The sequence below is a fragment of the Arvicola amphibius genome, chromosome 17, assembly GCF_903992535.2.
Source record: "Arvicola amphibius chromosome 17, mArvAmp1.2, whole genome shotgun sequence".
Classification (NCBI taxonomy): domain Eukaryota; kingdom Metazoa; phylum Chordata; class Mammalia; order Rodentia; family Cricetidae; genus Arvicola; species Arvicola amphibius.
The window spans coordinates 36,262,968-36,284,036 of record NC_052063.2 but is presented as its reverse complement, the minus strand read 5'-3'; the positions used below and the strand labels follow the sequence as shown (position 1 = coordinate 36,284,036).

Sequence of the window (21,069 nt, the reverse complement as noted above, 5' to 3'; positions counted from 1 at the left end):
AAATATAAGTTAATTGGTATGGCTGTATACAATCCTTACTCGGTGAATAGATACTATAAGATAATATTTCTCTACTTAAAAGGACACTAGTATTTTTTTCCCTATGTGAAAAGGAGCTTTGTCTATCTTAGCCCTTCTTCCAACTAAGGATTTATAGCCTTTGGATCTAGAGTGACACTCAGAACGGGGATGTTGCTTATTGAAATTGCTATAGTGTAGAGGAATGATAACCCAAGTTTACTTTACATGTCAATCTCTGTGAACAAGGCAAACAGTCCATGTGTGAGGAAAACCTCTGTTAGATTATAACCGAAAAGCAAAGTTTGATCGATTTTTAACAATGCTGGTATCTTCTGCTTATATGTATCTTACTGATGTCTAAGAACATTCCCTCCATACCTAGAAAAAAAACCTCTGTACACAGGATTGCACAGGATTGTTGTAGGAGACCCCTTGTTTGTTTCTGGCTGTTCAGAAACATTAATTACAACACTGCTTGGCCTATTAGCTTATGCATATTTCTAGCTTACTCTTACTTCTTAATTTTAACCCATTTCTATTAATCTGTGTATCTCCACGTGGTTGTGGCTTACCGACAAGATTCCGGCTAGCAGCCTGCATCTTTCTCCCCTGGAGGCTCCATGGCATCTCTTAACTCCGCCTTCTTTCTCTCAGCATTCAGTTTTGTTTTTCCCACCGACTTCTCTTCTGCCCAGCCACAGGCCAATGCAAAGTCTTTATTCATTAACCAATAAAAGCAGCACATATACAGAAGGACCTCTCACACCATTGGATATGAAGTTATTAATCTGCCAAAAGACATACAAAAATCACACAAACTTGCCTATTTTTCATGGAATGATTATCTTCTAAAATTAAATAACTCTGGTACCAATATCCATCTAGACTTGTACATAGCACATTATGTATCAGATTTTAGAGCTAAAAAGAAAAGCTGAGATATCTGATTTCTGCACTGCAGAAAAAGGAAGCCTTGTCTGGACCAATTTGGGAAAAGGAGCAAGATCTTCCAGTGTTAGAGCCCAATGCCACCTGGTTCTTCCGTTGACTAAGCTTTGGTTGGTTGCACTGAGTTTCTCCTATGACACAGAAATACTTTAAGCTGTTTTCACAATTTATTTGTTTTCCTCATGATAGTAATTATTCTACTATCTTATTTGGGCAATTTTCATATGTAATAAATAATAACCTTGAGAATTGTTAGGTTTTAAGATGGGGTGGTGGTCAGGAGGACCTTTTTTGTCTTTTTATGTTTTATTTAGCTCAATGTGACTGTTTACAGCTTTTTAAATGGATTTTTTTATTGAGCTCTACATTTTTCTCTGTTCCCCTCTCAGTCTCTCCCCAACCCTCCAGCCCTCCCCCAAGGTCCCCATGCTCTCAATTTACTCAGGAAAGCTTGTCATTTTCTACTTCCCATGTAGATTAGATCTAAGTAAGTCTCTCTTACGGTCCTCATTGTTGTCTAAGTTCTCTGGGATTGTGGTTTGTAAGCTGGTTTTCTTTGCTTTATGTTTAAAACAACCTATGAGTGGGTACATGCGATAATTGTCTTTCTGTGTCTGGGTTACCTCACTCAAAATAATGCTTTCTAGCTTCATCCATTTTCCTGCAAAATTCAAGATGTCGTTTTTTTTTTCTGTTATGTAGTACTCCATTGTGTAAATATACAGGGAATGTTCAACATTCTTAGTCACCAGAGAAATGCAAATCAAAACATCTCTGAGATTCCATCTTACACTTGTAAGAATGGCCAAGATCAAAAACACTGATGACAACTTATGCTGGAGAGATTGTGGGGTAAAGGGAACACTTCTGCATTGCTGGTGGGAATGCAAACTAGTACAGCTCCTTTGGATGTCAGTGTGGTGATTTTTCAGAAAATTAGGGAACAACCTTCCTCAAGACCCAGTATTACCACTTTTAGGTACATATCCAAAGGATGCTCAATTATGCCACATGGACATGTGTTCAACTATGTTCATAGCAGCATTGTTTGTCATAGCCAGAACCTGGAAACAACCTAAATGCCCCTCTACCAAAGAATGGATAAGGTCAGGTGGATCTTAAGATGGATTACTGGTATAAGAAGTGTGTTAGAAGAGTCATCAACATAAGGGACAGACAGAGACAACAGCATAGTGGGGAGGGCTTCAAGGAGAGTTCAGGCTCTGGTAAGTACCAGAGACAGAGAGCATGGCTTAGTCTCTGGAGAGAGAGCTCAGGGTCTGTGTGCAGGAGTGAGAGACCATTCTTAGAGCTTTACGAGAATCAGGGAAGTTTCTCAGGAATGGCCAGCAGCCAAGCTTGCTGATTCCAGGCAAGAAGCAGGAATGAAGTGAAGGGCAGGATGTGTCCCAGCAATTTTTCCAGTGTCCCCTTTGATGTTAACTCACTTTCTAAAGTTCCCTGGTGCTAGGATCTTCTGTTAGCTTAGGAGTTACAGACACTGTCTTAGTAAGTGCCTATGAAAGGGTGAAGATCTTGCATGAACACAGCTGGATTCTAGCATTATGTTCTTATAGAAATATTAACTAATGTGCTTAATATAGGTAGATAGTTAAAGATAGACACAACAAGAGATACAAATAGTTTCTGACCTCTGTTCAGGGCTTATTGAAATATGATGTGGTTTTCCATTAAAGCAAACACACACACATACACACACACACACACACACACACACACACACACACACACACACACCACGCATAGCAACAAGGAGACATGAACAATTGTTTTTATAATTTCCAGTAAGTTCATCTAATCCTGGGCTGAAAAATGATTCATTCTACTCCTTATGCCCTCTGTTTTGGAAAATTTTATAATTAATCATATGTTTATGCATTTATTAAGCATAATTTCTTCCTACTATAGATTTCAAACTTGGTAACAAATAAGGACTCAGCGGTGAAAATCGTATTTGCTCCTTAGATTTAAGTAGAGAGAAAAGTCAAGATTTATAAATGTAAGCACAGAGCTGGCAATGTATCTCAGCGGAGGAGGCCTTGAGTTTGATTCCCAGCACCTTCTCTCTATAAAGTCAGTTACAGAAGTAACTGAGTGTCTCTTAGGGAAGAGGGTCATTTAGTCTCTTTCAGGTTTAGTAGCAGCATTGTAGAATGGATAATGTGATGCTCCAAATCTTGAAGGAGGAGGTAGGATCCCAGGGTTAAAAGGGGGATATAAATTCAGAAAAAAATGATAAGGTCAGCCAAGCAAAAACCCATATGAAGGTGTGCTGTGTGCAGGATTCTGAAGGTAGTTCTCGCGGCTGCCGTGCAGCCCGAAATAGGTGTAATTTAGAAAATGAGCAAACCGAAACAAAACCCCCAAAGTGGCCCGAGAGAAGGATGCTGAGAATTTGAACCTTCTCTATGATAAGTGAAGAGTCAACGTGGTACTATACTATTGAATTACTTTTAGAATGGCCTCCTAGCATGACCTTCGTGGGGTTTGTGTGTGTAAAGAAAATGCAGAGAAACCAGAAAGAGCATTTGTGTGTATGGGAGTGATGCTGAGGATGCAGGTGAGGCAGAGTTGGGAAGGTGGGAGGAAGGTAAAGGTGGTGTCCTAGAGGCAGACAGAGAAGAATTTGTTAGTCGGGATGGACCTAGATCTTAATTAAGAAAGCACAAGTTATGGTTTGATATTTTCGAAACTTCAGCTATATGAACTGTCATTGTTTTATAAGCGTCCATGTTCCATTTTGTTAAACGGCAAGGCCTGACATCATTGTTCTTAAATTGTGCGGGAAGGGGGTGCATTCCACAGTGCATAGGTGGTCAGGGCACAGCTGTGTAAAGCTGGTTCTCTCTTTCCACCTTTGTGTGTGTTTTCGGGGTTGAACTCTCATTATCTATAGCAATGGCCAATCTAAAGTCACATTTTAACATCACTTAAGCCACTTCTGTGCCAAAGTGTGTGGCACACACTTCCCTGCCTGGAAGGGAGTTGGGAAGCATCTGTGAACTCAGGAGTTCTGTGAGCCTTAAGAATTCATTGTCTTTTAAAGCTGGGAGTCCTGCACCACCCAACCTCAGGACCCTCAGTTGAATTGTTCCTTTTGCGACATTTTAGACATGCTTTGATGGAACTGGCAATAATCAACTATCTTATGCATACAGATCATTTTTATAGTGAGAATTACACCATGAAGCTTAGATTTGTGTTTCTGTACCATTAGGAAATGAATCTCAAGTACAAATTTTGTAAACTCCCTCTCCAGTTTCTCATTGTTCAGTGACTTCACAGAGTTCATTAGTTGGATGGACAGAATTAAGGGTCTGTCATACTTCAGAGCTCATTTTCTGTTAGGTCTAACAGATTGTCCTCATTATAGTGGAATTTAACCACTTCACAAAGCTGTGGAACTGTTGAACTGGAAGCAATATTTACACTAATTTACTTGAAATATATCCTGCTTTCCCCAGTTTGTAGATAAGAGATAAGAGACCTAAGAATTTATCCACATCAGCTTCTCCAGGGGTGGAGCACCGTACAGTAGAATTCAGGTCCCTTCCCTCTGTGTGTTTAATCCTTCCATTTCCCTCAAGAAGCATTCAAGTTTCACTGTATTCTACTCTATAACACCTATAGGGATGCTACTAATCATAAAGACTTAGGTGCCTAGTATAGTCTTGGGAATTAGGAATGATCTAATTTTTTTATACCTTTGTACATTTTAGGATTAAACAGAAAAATCCACTTTTGATGCCTGCTATTAGAAAAATAATAAATAAATTATGCAACATTTCCAGTAATAAATTATGTATGCCCGATAGACCTTTCTCTGTAGTTGTAAATTTTGATGGCCTTGCAAAATAAATTTTCCTCATGAGGTACACATAGGGGGTGTGATCAGGGGTTGACAATTTGCTGGTTCCTACTTAAAAGGTGGGAATTTGTCTCCTGGAGAAATTGATACTAGAGAATACATCTGCGGGATAATTGTTTTTGTTTTCTTTTTTTCTTGTTAAATAAGAGATTGTGAAGACAGCACATGTTTGGGTCAAGGAGAGACATCACATCACCTCAAGGAAGAGGGGTGACATTTGAAATCTGTTCTGCTAAATATTTCCAGGCACTCCAGAAGCTAGATGAGCCACATGTCAGTTTCCACAGGACAGTTGCAGGATTTATGTTTCAATTTCTACATGCTGGAGCTATCATTGCTCCAACACATCCTTCACAGGAAAGTCTTCACAAATATAAGTTGCTGATAAAGGGATCATTGTTCCTTATATTCACTATCCTGACATAAATCCTTATTTAAAATGCATGTAGATGGTGTGAGTATCCTTCTGATACACACACACACACACACACACACACACACACACACATATATATATACTCTCTTTCTCTCTCTCTCTCTCTCTCTATATATATATATATATGTAGTATATATATATATATACTCTCTGAGAGAGAGAGAGTAGGCCTAGTCAACAAGATGCCCTGTAGTTGCCAAAGGAGAAAGACCAGAACCATACCTGTTATCCACAACCTCATGGTGAGACACAGAATAGTAGAAATGGGTTAATTTAAGATGTCAGAGCTAGCTAGAAATATGCCTGAGCCATCAGCCAAACAAAGCTGTAATTAATATAGTTTTTGTGTGATTATTGGTATCTGGGCAGCTGAGAAACAGATGAACAGTCTCTGTTTACATATATAGAAGGAAAAATTTTGTGATCGAGCCCAAGTCTAAGCTGAAAATCTTGTAGGACTAAAGCTCCTCCTCACTTCCTCTCCGTGTATCATTGGGAACTCTCAAGCTGAGCATTTTGTTAACAAACAATGTTCTGTTGAGTTAAAAGTTCTGAGTTGTCATCGTGTACTGACAACTTTTCTTATTCTAATATTTTAATTTCATTTCCCCCCGACCTCCTCTGAAGCAATTTTAGAAAACAGAACTTATAAAACTGCATTGTCACTTGGCTATTTCCTCCCTAACCTAATCATCCTGACTTTATAAATTGTGGGAACTTTGGAAATTTCATTCTGCTATTTAAATGACCATTTGCTTTTAATTAGATTGCTCTGGCATGAGAATCTAAAAATACACCTTCTTTTCTCATACTAATGAATAAAAGTGAGAAATTAGCTGTCTCAAAAAAGTTTCTGTTTCAGCACATTTTTTTTTCCACTCAAAGTGATTTACAGCAGCCTAAGTCCACTAACTAGCCTGTATTTCAGATGACCACTGGTGCATGTAGGCAATGCTTTATTTCCACTTAGAAGGTATAAGACAGACTCTCCAGGGAAGCTCTGGAACAGGGCGAAACCATTAAATAGGAGTATATGAAGACAAACAAAATTTCAGAATCAATGAGACAAATCCGAATACAAATAAGAATTGAAATCTAATGGAGAGGAAAGCAAGTGCTCACAAATTCACGACTCGATGCTAAATTTACTCTTTTGTAGCTAAGTGTCAGAGTGAGTTTTTTTCACAGCCCTCTTTTGTCAACACAATTAACTGTACAGAGAATTTTTGAAAGGTGGAATTAGAACTTCCATAAAATGTAGCAAACTTTCTCTAATAGCTGTGTCTTTGTTGCTTCTGTGCATGTCATCATTTTGATATATGTTAATTTTACTGATGGTAAAATTGAACAGTGTTAACACCTAAGTAGTTATAGATCACTTTCAAAGAGTTTCTTCGGACTTACTTTGTTCTGTCTGCAGAAGGACCTTAGGAAGTCAGCCTAGGAATCAAACCTATTATTTGCAAAATGATTGAACTTGAATAAAGCGCTATCAGAGTATAGGTCAAGATGGGTTTGAAATCAATCATTTCTCAGTGGAAGCCCATGTTCTTTAGAGGTTACCACACACATGTCTTTCACATTTGAAATTTTAATTTGGGCTGTGTGTTTAGAGTACCACAGAAGAACCACCACAAGAAACCATTAAAGCCATGATGCCTTGAGCAGGGTAAATACTCTAATTTGCTGTTCCACCTTGAGAACTTCAACATAGCTCAGTTTCTTCCTCTGTGGACCGGAGGTAATAATAAGTTCCTCTTTAGTGTTTTTTGTTGAATAAAACAAAATGATCAATAAGTAGTAAACATTTAAAAATGTTAACAAGTACTACCAATCTGCAAATAATTCCCAGGTTGGATGAGTTATTTTACATATAGAATCTGGTATACATACTTTTGCTTTTAAGTATTAATCTTAAGTTCTGTAACTATGACAAAAGGTGAAAGATTCACATAAATATAATTCTTATATAAACTCATTTTATCTTCAATGTATTTTGGGTTGGGTCCACAGGTAACAAATCAAACATGGCCATATCATGTGTATGTTGCACATTGAATGCCACTAATCGTATATAATTCTAAAAAATTAGACAAATAAGCCACGTTATTTTGACTTGTGTTTTTTGTCCTGGAAGCGCATCTTTTCTTATCATAGAACAGCAGTTGGAAACAGAGCGTTTGGCAAAATCCTCTCTAAACACCATGCCAGAATGTGCTAGTTCCAACAGCAGGTCAAAATGTTAGGATCTTAAATTGTGATGCAAAAGAATCTTTGAGGACACACTTCTGGGAGCATCATAGGGCCAAAGGTCATATTGCTCAAGTGAGATGTGAAATCAAAACCTCAGGAAATCTGGCAAGCTTTGTGTTCTGTTAAGGATTCTGAGAAACCCGTGTGTATCTGATGTCATTTCACAGAAGTCTAGAAGGCATTTCTGTTTATGGAGTTTATGATTGAAGAGAAAACATCACAAAGGTGTGTATGTTGGTCTGTGTCAGTGACTTTGGAACTGTGACATGAAGAAAGTTCTTTTTTTTTATTTAAATCTTCTCCAGGGTCTTTCATATTTTCATATGATGCTAACTGATCTTCCGTGAAGCCTGTTTTGTTAATTTGGAAAGCCTTAATATTTGATTAGATTAGTTGATCCTGAGCTTTGTCTGAATCTACATAGAAAATTCTCATCTGAATTTCCTACCATCTCATTAACCTTTTAGAGGAAACTACAGGCACCAGTTTTCTCTTCTTAAATTGCTTATTTTCCATTTATTGAACACATACACATGCTGAGCTGTGTACATGAAAAATTAGTCTTTGTCTCCAACAAGTATCATCATAGAAAGTTAAGATGCATATCAAATGATTTGTACATTTGCAAACACATATTAAGGTGAATTAAATTATTCTAGATGTTTCTTTTTTTAGATATCTCACTTTTCATACTGGGTTTCTCAGCATTTAGAATATTGAAAGTGGATATTTTTCTCACATCACTTTGAATGCAAGATTGATTATCATCTATCTATCTATCTATCTATCTATCTATCTATCTATCTATCTATCATCTATCTATCTACTATCTGTCTACTATCTATCTATCTATCTATCTATCTATCTATCTATCTATCTATCTATCTATCTATCTATCTCTGTCTGTCTGTCTATCTATCTATCATCTATCTATCATGTATCTATCTTTGTATCTTTGCAACTATGTATCTATGTATGTATGTGTGTATGTATCTATCTTTATGAGTGTATGTATGTAATGTCTGTATGTCTGTCTGTCTGTCTATCTATCTACCCATCTATCCATTCATCAATTCATCCATCTATCTATCCCTCATTACATAAAAGCAACTTGCCCAATCTGTATCATGTTATCTGTATGCATGTTTTCAGGGCTGACCATTTGATACTGGATAACCAAATCATGTGCAATTCCTGAGGAAGACAATTTCTCCCACTCTCAATATTCCTTAGTTGTCTGGTTGAGGTCTCTTGATTTTTCCTGGTACATGTTGGCATGTCTGTTGGTGTTATCCTTGTTAATCTCATGTTTATACAGTCATGTAGGCTAAACTTCCTGACATTCCTAGGAGACACAATCTCAAAGAAAACTCCCTGAACCTCTGGCTCGTAAAACCCCATTCCTGGATTTTTCAATTCCAGCTATCTGATCCATCTCTTGGAAGTCACATTCTCCAAAAAATTCCAATTCCACGTCTCTCTTAGTTTTCCATTAAAAGTCACCAACATAACAATTCTCTTCCTTCTGCTCTGTTTTTCAGATTAGCATCCTCCTAAAGGAGACCCCTACACCCTTATTTTCTGTTTATTCCTAGGTCTGAGATACCTCCTCTTCCCACCACCCACCATACTCCTATGATCAGACTATACGACCCTCTGCATTTGTGTGTGAAATTCAGTATCCACTCACTCCTGGGGGACTTAAGATATTTAACAACACAATTATCACATTTGTTAAAGCTCTTATTTTATTGCCTATTAACTATTTTCATAACACTCTTAGTTCTGGCAGTCAAAAAATCCAAACAACTCTCATTGCCTATTCCAAGACCTGTGCCTGATTAACCAAGCTGTAATTCTTATTCACTTGGTTGTCTTCAACTCTTACACACTCTGTTCAACATTTTCCCTTCCACATCTCGTCTTCCTTTTCTGGATCTCTAAGACACCTTGCTTACTATTACTCTTGTTCCAACTTGACAAGACATTTCTGTTTACTTGGGCACTTAAATACCCCCTCATAGCGGATGTCTGAACAATCTGAAGTCTGAACAGTCCTTTCCACTGTTCTTCATTATACCCCTCACTTCTTCAGGTCTTTTGCCTGGGACCTGCTGAACTTTATCCTCAGTCTCAGAAGCCTCCCCTAGTACGTAGATGATTTTTCTCTGCACTCTCTCTTAGGGCTTAGGGCTCTTCTCATTCCACTCATATAGAGACCGTATCCTCCGTTAATTCTCTTATCGTCTCAACCTTTTTCTCTTGTCAGACGGTCAAAACCCCCAGATGAGGCTGTCTTACTGGATTCAAGGAAACCGTCCTAAAGATTCTTGGTATATCTTCTAAAATGGTCTCATTGCCCCTTTTGGCCTACAGAAAGCCATCCTTTTTTTTTTTTTTTTTTTGCTGTACATGGTCAGTATAAGTTTCATGTGGAATATCAACCACTACTTATTGTACTTAAGATCTAGCTCTATGCCCCATCTTGCCACAGACTCTTCATAGCATTGATACTCCATGCATCATCTGCTCTCGGGTCTCCATTAAAGAGCTCTCTACCCACCTCTTTTTCCCACCTACCAAGCTGGAAGACATTTTCTAGAGCAAGACTAGCAGAATAACTTTCCTTATATGCCACCATTTCATCAGCCCCACTTTGTTTTTACACTGATGGACACTTTCCCAGGTGAAATAGACTCTTTCTCCAGGAGGCATGAGAGAGCACAAGAAGATACTCCTATTCTCCTACCTCAAATCGTTCCTATTGCTGTATTTTCCTCTCTGCTATCTAACCTGGACCTGGCTTCATTTCTAAGGTATTTGACCCCTGACTACCTCCTGAGTTACCAAGTACTCCTTTCCCTTTCTTTCTCGACTCAGTCCTCAGGACACAACCCCTGTTGTTCTTGAGCAGCTTAGCTCATACTTAAGTTCAGATTGTCCTGGCTATCTCTTCTAGTTCTTGTCCTCCATTGTTGATGGGCTCTTTCTACTTTAATTCTTTGAACTGATGTTTGGAAGGTCCATCACCATATGCCCTTCCGCTTCGCTTTCCCTTTCTGGTCTCCTTGCTCCTTTTATATCTAACTAGACAAACTCTACACTCTCTTGCTCATAGTACCTTCATAAACCTCATCTCCATCTCCAGTTCTCCTTGGATCTTGATTCTGGTGACTGTCTTTATCTGCCTAACACCTCCCAGCTCTTATAGCCTAAATAATAAGGATAACATCAGGTAATTTTGGCTACTCTAACAGTAGCAAAGGTATCACTGTGTAGGGGTAGAGAAACAGAGTCATCAATTTGAAGGGGAAGGATGAGTGAATATCACGTAGGAGTCAGTCAGAAGGGTTATGAGGGGCATCTATTCACTGGAGGAGAAGATGAAAAAATTAGTGAAATGGAGGACCCGAGAGTATGCCAAGGCTCTTTTAGAGTGGTCAGCAATGGTGAATGGACTCTGGCTAGTCACAGGGAAATTGGTCCTGAGGATTTGTGAGACAAGACTTGAAAGGGTGTTAAGCGGTAGCTGGTAAGTCATGGCAATTCCAGGTTGTGTGGACCATGCACAGAGAAGTCAAGCCTGCAAAAGTAGAATATAGATCAGCAGGGAGCCAGCCATCAGAAGATTAGGAGTTCTGACATCAGGCTCTGGGGTTCGCTTGAACTTAGGATGCTATTCCTTTCTGATAAAACCTTCTTGGGAGAGACTTCTAAGGAAGTCTTAGAGTATAGCTACCGCAACATATCTCTGTTTTCCTAATCATCAAAATTCCGCCATCCTAAATAATCTCTGACTACACAGACATTCTTCCCTACCTGCTCTGCAAACTCTGGCGCTTCTTATTTCTCATGATCTCTGTAAGTGGCCATGTATAAACCAATCCCTGTGTGGCTCTACTGCTTCTTCTGAGAAGATTTCTATTTCTGTGGACACCTACTTCATGCACTCCTTTTTCTTCTAAAGAATTTTCTATTCCTTCATAGGAAGAATAGATGGAATCAATCGGTCAAGTACCCCAGCTTCACCTTGCTCAGTCGGCTCCCCTGCCCACCCCCAGACCCATATTTTTCACCTTTAGACTTGCTAATGTGCATTGTGTCTCCACATCACCTTAGTGTGACTTCTCCCCCTGGGTGCCCTGTTTCTCACTTCCTTCTTCCCTTTTGAGAGGATTCTTTTTCAATTGCCCATTTCCTTCCTGCACTGCCATTTTCTCACTCCCTAATAGACGGGCCAGAAAATAAGAGTGCTTTTTTTTTTAGCATCCATTTACAAAATTCTGTTGGTTTCACAGACTTTCCAGCTATTGTTCTATTCTCTTCTCCCCCTCACAGAAAACTGTTTTGAAAGAAATTTGTATTATTCTCTCTACAACCTCACCTCCTCTTCTCTATTGTATTTACGGGGAGTATGCTTCTGTTTTCCTTGTAACTATCCTTTAGTGTGCTTACTTCAAGTATGATTTTACTTTTCTCCTACCATTAAACATGTCTTGTGCCTAGGCTAAGGAGTCAGTATGTGAATATTCTCATTGTCAAAATGATTGTAGATAGCTTATAGAAACATCTACTATAGGACAGGCAATGTTCTAAACATGTTCTACATATTACTTCATTTCATCCTTAATCTGTTGTAGATAATATTCCTAATGGAGATGAAGAAAACTATTGTTTGGAGGGAGTGGGCACTTGGCTTCAGGCAAAACAGCTACAGAAAGGAGCTTAGATTTGAATCTAGCAACTATATTACGTATTCAATTTATGCTTTATCTACTATACTTACTTTTAATTTAATTGACAAAATTTCTGCACTTGTCTTGTACATACTGATATTTTAAAATAAGTATATTGTTATAATTGCTGTCTTGCATCAATTAATACATAAATTTTCTCTTTTTAAATAAATACATAAATAGTTCTTTTTAAATAAAACTTAAAATTTATTCTGAGACATTTTCAACTGTAATAACCATGTGGTATAAATGATCTCTTGAATTCATTCTTCTAACTTATATTTTGTCTCCCTTTACAAGCACTATTTGCTCCTCCACTTTAGTGCCTGGTAACTACCGTTATCCTCCCCTGAGTTAAAGTTTGTCGTATCATACATAAGAATGAGATCATACGGTACCCTTCTTTTTTGTTCCTGACTTGCTCCCTTAAAGATGTAGTATTCTGGAACTCCATCTATATTGTAAAAAATGGCAGGATCACATTATCTTTATACTGAAGGGTACCCTTTTGTTTGTATGTCTGCTGATGGATACTTTGTATATATATATACACACACACACACACACACACACACACACACACACACACACACAATCTGGTCACCTGCTGATGGATGCTTTGGTTGATTTAATTTCTTGGCTTTATGAATAAAGGTACAGTGACCACAGGAGCTCACCATTTTCTTCAATACATGAGTATCATTCCCTTTGAATGTGTGCTTACATTGGGGTTTCTAGATCATACAGAAGTTCGAGTTTTGTGTCTGAGGTTCCTGCATACTGTTTTCCATATGGCTGGAATGTTTACTTACATTGGAGTTGCTAGATCAGATGAAAGTTCAGTTCTTGTGTCTGAGGTTCTTACATACTGGTTTCCATATGTCTGGGACCATTTACATCTCCAGTGACAATAAACAAGCATTCCTTTTCCTCCACATGCCTGCACTTCTTAGCCTTTGCTTCTGATAATAATTGTTAGACATAGATGACATCTCATGCTTTTTGACTTATACCATACTAGTAATTAAGGATATTGAGCATTTTCCATCTTTTTGTTAGCCCTGTCTACATCCTTTCTTGATCAATCTTTATTCTTGTGAGTTGTCTATTTTAAATTTGGCTGTTTTCTTGATTTGGAGTTGCTTGGGCCCCTTACATATGTTGGATATCAACTATTTATTATTATTAGTCTCTTATTTATTATTATCACCTTTTATGTAATATTACTCTATTCCATAGGCTTTTTCTTTTTGGGTTATCTTTTTCCACCCAGTTTTTTGAGTTTGCTATAATCTGTTTTTTAATCTTTGCTTTTGTTGTTTGTGCTTTTGACGTTATATCTAAAAAAATATTGCTCAGACCAATGTCATAGACATGTCCTGTGTATGCTTTACTCTAATGGTTTTGCACTTCTAGGTCCTTCATTTGCGTCTCTGGGTTCACTTTGTGTTGCTTTTTTCTATGTAGTGTAAGGCAAGGGTCTAACTTTATTCTTCTGGGTGTGCATGTATCACAAGACCACTTATTGGAAATACTGCCTTTTCTCTTCACCTGTTCTTGATGTCTTTGTCAGAGATTTATTCCCTTTGCTCAAGATTGCCTTAGCGATCCAGGGTATATTACTTTCTAAATGGACAATTACTTCTTTTCATTTAATTGGATCTTCAGCAGGTCTGACAGTGCTGATCAATCCCTGCCGTCAGGTGTGTTTTATTCTGTGCTCTTTAGTCCTCTTGTTCTATGTGCTTTCCCTTGTCCTGACCAGCTGCCCTTAGTCCTGCTGTCTTCCACATCATATATCCACCGTTAGTGCTCATTTCCTTTTCCTCCTCTCTGTGGGTCACATCCCCACAATGGTCTCCTTCAGTTTCTAGTTTTTCATACAACCTGTAGACTTAGGGATCTCAGGATTGTTTGTGTTTGCAGTCAAACTCTTTCCTCCAAGTTCCAGTTCATGAATAGTCCCCTTATTTAGATATAACATGATGGCTGTATCAATCTTGTACTTAGCAGGCTCAAAAAACAATGTAATGCTCCTCTCCCTCCTCCTGCCTCCTGTCAACCCTGCCCCCTTTTCAGATACTCTCTATTAGACCATCACTTCTTTCCTTGTTTTTTGTTTGTTTTTGTTTTTTGTTGATAGCTGCATCTTGGTGTTTCAAGACAGAGTTTCTCTTGGTAGCCCCTGCTTTCCTGGAACTTGCTCTGTAGACCAGGCTGTCCTCGAACCTGGAGATCAGGCTGCCTCTGCCTCTTAAATGCTGGAATTAAAGGCAAGAGCTACAGTCCAGGAAAACATTTTTTTTTTTCAGTTTCAGAAACAGGCCACTGCCCTTCTTTTCGTTGTTTGCTCTCCTTCTCTAGGTTTTCATAAAGGATGCGGCTTCCTTATAACTCAGCCTGTCATTCAAACTACATCTACTCTAGAGAATGCCCTGAATCTTTCAAATGTAGATGCGAGTTCCTCCCCTGCTCAGTTACTCTCAACCACATCTCTGTACTGGATTTCCTTCAAATATTTACCGACTTCATAATGTACTTGAGTGTTTGTTATTTGTTTTCTTTCCGGCAATGTAAGCTCCCCGAGGAGAGGAAACGTCTTTGTCCTGTTAATTCATCAAAGCTCCAGTACTCAGAGACTTTTGTAATGTGTGGTGGTCACTCAATTTAACTGTTACCAAGTACAGTGCAACAGGCACTATGGATTGCGTAGTATAACAGAAACATGGTATATTTGGGAAGTTAAGAGTGAGTGACTCACGCTCAACCAAAAGAAAATTATAAAGTAGAAGAGGGTCAGGCCAGAAGTCTGTCTAATATATTTTAGCTTCGGTTTCAATACATGCAGTTGACTCAAACATAGAGAACTTCTCCCACTGGCGTCTATGGTGACACAGCACTCTGTGGTGTTGGAGATTGCACCCATTTCCTGGCTGTTCTGAGAAGCGCCTGTCACAGTTTCTAAGTCTCACATGGAGGGATAAGAAGTTATGTTATATAACATTTTCATCTCCAGAAAAGCTTCGGTGAGTTAACGGTCAATTCCATTGTTCATCTCTAACAGGCAGGTTGATATATAAATGCATGATGCGCTGATATTATTTGTGAGGAGAGGAGGTTCAAAGGGTTTACAGTATTAAACTACACCTGATTCCCTACCTAACTATCTTAGCGTTACACTACAATGTTTTCTGGAAGCATATTTTTTTTAGTAGATGCTTAGTTTTGTTTTTTAAAAATGCTCTTAATCTCACGAGATGGAACTTTGTGATCTGTCATTTTAAGGACAATGAGTTAAAGAAGAAATGTGGGGAGAAAGCAATTCTGACGTAGACAAACTAGAGTCCTTTCAAAGCATGTCATGAGATTCCGAATTTTCAATCATCCCCAGAGGGCTGTCACTCGTCTTACTCAGAGGATGGAAAAATGGTTATGTGAGCTTGGCAGCTGATGAGACTGGCTTTGCAGGTGGCTGGCTTCCCGGTGTAATCCATCCATGTTCTGCCTGGACTTGTTGCCATTTGGTGGCAGTTGTCTCCTCAGGCAGAATGGAAAGAGGAATGATTGTGGGTCCCGACATTGGCTGGAACGTGTAAGAAAACGGTGGTAATTTTTTTAGACTCTTCCAATTAGTTTATTTCCAGGGAAACTGGGCAGGATATCCTGAGGCTGTGGTGTTCACACAATGTCACTGCTTCCTGAAGGGGTGTCCTCTGCCAAAGCCTTACTCTCTACGCTGAGAAGGCTCACGACTGTTACATCACCCTGCTGCGATGGTATGACTGGCCTCAACAAGCCTCCTATAAGGGTACCCCTTCCAGGGATTTATGTTCTGGTGATTAACACATTGAAGAGAAAGGTATGAAATGCACAAATAAATACACTTTTCCCGAACTACAGATTGCTTCTATATTTCAGATTCCTTTAACAGCTCATTCTAATCTAGTCACTAATTGTTCCTGCTTTCACCAAGTATTTACTGACAGAAATGGTCTCAGTACATTTAGGAAAAAAAAAATCAAATCTGCATTAGGGCGCCGACATTATTGTATTTCTGGTTCTTTGCTTGGCAGATCTATTATGTAGCTATATCTGAAATATTTCTCATTAAAAACAAGAAACAAAGTGTCCCAACATTGTTTTCTCTTCTGTTTCTTTTTGCATAGCTCACCATGTTAAGACGGGAACTTGCGAGGTGGTGGCCCTGCACAGATGTTGTAATAAGAACAAGATAGAAGAACGATCCCAGACGGTCAAGTGCTCCTGCTTCCCTGGGCAGGTGGCAGGCACCACACGAGCTGCTCCATCTTGTGTGGATGGTGCGACCTCTTTCATTCCTCATTGTTACAACATCCTCAGAACTGGAACCCCACTATAATGCTGCCTACTGGAGTCACTCCCAGGGGGACCACACTGTAAATCACATGGCAGAAAGAAAGTTACCTGGGGGGCTTTGTGTGACACAAATACCTCTAGCGAGAGTTAATCACATCTCACATCGTTCTATTACAAAAGCATTATAACGAGGTTCCAGTCAGTCAATGTGCTTCTGCTATTGTTGTCTTGAAATACAGATTTCCTGGTAGATGGTAGATACATACATTAGAAAATGCAAGCTGGCCATAGAAGGTTAAGTAATATATGTTCAAAAACCCTGGACAGAGTTTAAAAATAAGAGAAAAAAATTCAACACCATTTGCCTGAATGACTGACTATAGATGAAATTCACATAAAATAACTTCAGTGGAGATGGATGTAAATGTTGGGTTTTTTTGTTTGATAGTTCATATTATTACAGTAGATTACAAATCTTTGTGTGAGGCTAGTAATTGTTACATCACAAGCCGTAATTTTTATGTGGCCTATTTTTTGTGAAGAAATTACTGTTTATAATAAAGAAAAAGAGAAAAACATATTAAGTCTACAAACAGTCTCCTGATTTTCAGCTTGCTCATGGGGAGCATTTCATTGACTTTAAAATATTGATTCATCTGGGCATGGGTATGGCTTATTATGTATTTATATAAAATCAGCGCAGGGTTTTTCAATATATTAGTCTCATGAAGTCTATATTTTCGCTTGAAACAATCTTCAACATCATGAGTAACGTTACTACTTTCTGTTGAACGTTTAGAAATTTATTATTATATATCCCATATTAGTTGTCCTTACAGTGGTAAAATAAAATTTTGTATGTAGAAGAAATTCTTGAAAATACAAAATAGATGAGTTGGATCGGTGAATTTTGTCCCACGGCAGACCCGAATAGAAATATTGAGCTAATTCTCCTCTCTCCTTATAGCATCCATAGTGGAACAGAAATGGTGGTGTCATATGCAGCCATGTCTGGAGGGAGAGGAGTGTAAAGTCCTCCCAGACCGGAAGGGGTGGAGCTGCTCCTCCGGAAACAAAGTGAAAACAACCAGGGTAAGTGGACAGCCAGCCCGGAAGGCAAAGGATCTCTGAGTTAGTGGAGAGCAGGATGTGTACTGTGGCATCTTAAGGGGAAGTTACAGAATGGAACGGCATTGCTTTATATAATGTGAATTTCCCATTAATTCATGTCTTCATAGCACATTCTTATTTCAGAATACCATCTTCTACCAAATGCTAGCCACCTCCATGTTTTCTGATTAACGAACTCCATTTTCTCATAAGATTTTTTCCAGCAACATGAATGCCCTCTACTTTGACAGACATGGCAGACAACTGGCCCCAATCCGTGTTCTTCAACTGAGTAGTTATAGGAATAAATTCTAAAAGAGATTCCACATGATTAGCTTACATATGGCTTGGCAGCTATTTACAATTTAGGTTCTGTCTGTATTATGAAAGGGGTTGTTTTGATTTTCCTGAGTTTTGGACAGATAATTAGTTTTTTAAGCGTAAAGAGTCACAGTCTTTGTAACGGGTAATGGAGAGGTGATTCAGGATCAACACAAAGCAAAGCTTTGGGCAGAGATGGACTTCTGGTCTCAAGAACTTCCATGGAGAGGGGAGAAGAGCAAGAAGCCATTTTATTTTTAATCTCCCATCGACTACATGGATTTCCAGAACTGAAAGAATTTGATTTCCATTTTAAATATAATTATATTTGTAAATGTTATATGTAATTATATATAAATTATATATTTTTAAAAGTATAATTGAAAATTAAAATTTTATACTTTTCAATTTGTATTGAAGGAAAGTTGGCAATTGACTAAAGTTGGATAATTAAACAATAAAACAAAATAATGGTAAAAATTTATTAAAAGTGACACCAAGCTAGATAATATTGTTTACTTGACATGAAATTAAAATTTTTTTCTTCCGAGCATCTTCAGGTCATTATTCTATTGCTGTCATCCCAACACATTCAACCTTGACAAGTAATATCATCAACACATTAACACTAGATGCACTCAGATGCGTCCATGTTTTAAATAGCACAAATTTTGGGAAATATTTTCAAAATTGTGCCAAGTACATGGTCAGTTAGCTAGAATAACTCTATTATTCAGTGGGTTGGCAAAAGTTCTCTTTCTGATTTGTCAACATTTTGTTGATATAAAATTTTCTTGTAAGGTATTAATTACCATGAAATTATTTCCCCTCACACTGTTCCTACCAAAAACAAGACTAATGGGAATTCACTAAAGAGTTGAGATTCTGAACGACATTGGCAAAGTAAGTAAGGAAAAAAGTGAGCTCTCTATAGCCGTTCTGTGTTTTCATTAGTTCATTGGACAAGGAGAAGCTGACATTTACTGGACCCATAAACATATGCTGCACACTGAACAAGGTACTTTAAATACATTATCTAATTTACTCTGCTTAATAGCTCCACAAAGAAGATATTTTCATCTCCATTTTACTGATGAGTAAACCAATGCTTTGCAAAGTTAACTGGCTTCCCAAGGTCATAATGGTAATTAATTGAGGGACCAAGATTCAGCCACACAGCCTGAATCTCAAAATTGATCACTTAATCTGTAAGTGTAACTTAATTTTAACATATGATTAAATATATTATTAAATGATAATTATTAAATTTTCCTACAGTTCTTTTCATATGAGATAGACCTTTAAGAATATATTTAACTTTCTGGATCACTGAAATGAAAAGGTCAAGGCAATGTTGAAATCCTCAAAAATTATTTTCTAATGGTGCCATTTCTTTCCCTGTTGGCCAGTTCTCAATAATTCAAAATTAAAACTGAGCTTCACCTTCACAGAACTTAGTCCAATGTGTAGAAAGAGGACAGATGAAAGAATGGGTGGTTCTGGGCAGGAAAATCACATCTAGACCCTATAGCTTGCTTTAGTAGCATGATACTACATGCTATTGAACAATGTTTTTTGATTTTCTTTCATTCTTCACTAAGAACAGCTGGCAGTGGAGGACTTTATAGGCTGTATTGTCACCCATCATCAGGCTGAGGGTTATGTTGCCATCATGGGATAAAAACTGGGACCAGGCAGGAAGCTCTTCAAACTCTATGTCCCTGATAGCTATTGCTATGTGTATAGTTGGTAGCTATAAGTAAATGGTGACCATAGGCAAGTGGAAGCAGACAGAAGCAGTACTCAAGCCAACCTTGAGTTTTTCTGCTCGATATCCTTGTAGCATTTTATCCTTCTTTAGTTTCCCCCTCTACGTCCTTCATGAATTCTGCCATGAATGCTCCCAAATTGCTTCCCTAACTGTCAGACAAATGTCAGTCTTCCCCTTTCCACAACTCATCTGCCACCCTGACTGCCGGGCCACCTCTGTGCTTCATGTCCATCACCATGGCTCTCCCGCCTCTATTGTTTCTTTCTCCATGTTACCAGCTCAACCTTCACTACTGAAAGCAGACAAGAAAAGACTGCTCAAGGAAAGCCTCACATTGAGTGTGTAATGCCAGGACAGAAGGCTCAGAGAATTCCCAGCCAATTCAATAAGTGAGCCTACAAAGCAAGCTTAAATAGTGTTTAAACCAAACACAGCCATTGATGCTTAAGTTTTGGACCATTTGCAGCCTTGTCTCTTAAGAGCAGTCATACTAGTCCCTCTGATAGGTCAATGGCTTAACTTTTCCTCTGCTAACTTAGGTGGTTACAGGGTTATTTAGAGTTCCTAGAAACTTGTGATAACGCAAAGTCTGATAGAAAATTGCTTCACAGCATACCAATCATGTCTCTAGTGCCATGGAAATGATCTGTGGTTGTTATGCAGTTTTCCCGAAGCATCTGAGGGTTAGCAGTTGATACTGATGGTGGCAGAAGGGATGTCTGACTAGTTATGTTGCTCAGGGAGGCCAAAAGCCCAACAGCTGCAAATGATGGAGTTAGATTGCTCCATGGATCCATCATTCCTCCCTGACTGGAAAATGGACATCAGAAGTCAGTTTTACAGCAAGAACTTAGTGGACTTTTAACACTAACTGTTGCCTGAGTTTTCTATCCTGCCTAGTTTCTGTAGTCATTATGTCCCAAAGAAATCACACAGAGGTCTACATTAGTTGTAAACTGATTGGCCCATTAGCTCAGGCTTCTTATTAACTCTTATAACTTATATTAGCCCATTATTCTAGTGTATGTTAGCCACATGGCTTGGTACCTTTCTCAGCGAGGCAGTCACATCTTGCTTCCTCTGTGGCTGGGTAAAGGACTGCATCCTCTTCCCAGAATTCTCCTGTCCTCATTGACCCACCTCTACTTCCTGTCTGGTTGTCCCGCCTACACTTCCTGCCTGGCTACTGACCATTCAGTGTTTATTTAAAATATAATTGACATAATACAGACAATTGTCCCACATGAAC

At 38.5% G+C, this 21,069-nt stretch overlaps 1 protein-coding gene across 1 annotated transcript in view; it reads left to right on the top strand.

Moving 5' to 3' along the window:
• Nucleotides 1–19,730, top strand: part of Tafa2 (TAFA chemokine like family member 2) — a 93,512-nt gene extending 73,782 nt beyond the window's left edge. Inside the window, exons 2-5 of the mRNA XM_042054246.1 lie at nucleotides 16,450–16,602; nucleotides 17,586–17,710; nucleotides 19,004–19,067; nucleotides 19,651–19,730. Coding sequence (XP_041910180.1) covers nucleotides 16,450–16,602; nucleotides 17,586–17,710; nucleotides 19,004–19,067; nucleotides 19,651–19,730 — 422 coding nt within the window. The remainder of the gene's footprint in view (nucleotides 1–16,449; nucleotides 16,603–17,585; nucleotides 17,711–19,003; nucleotides 19,068–19,650) is intronic.
• The last annotated feature ends 1,339 nt before the right edge of the window (nucleotides 19,731–21,069 follow it).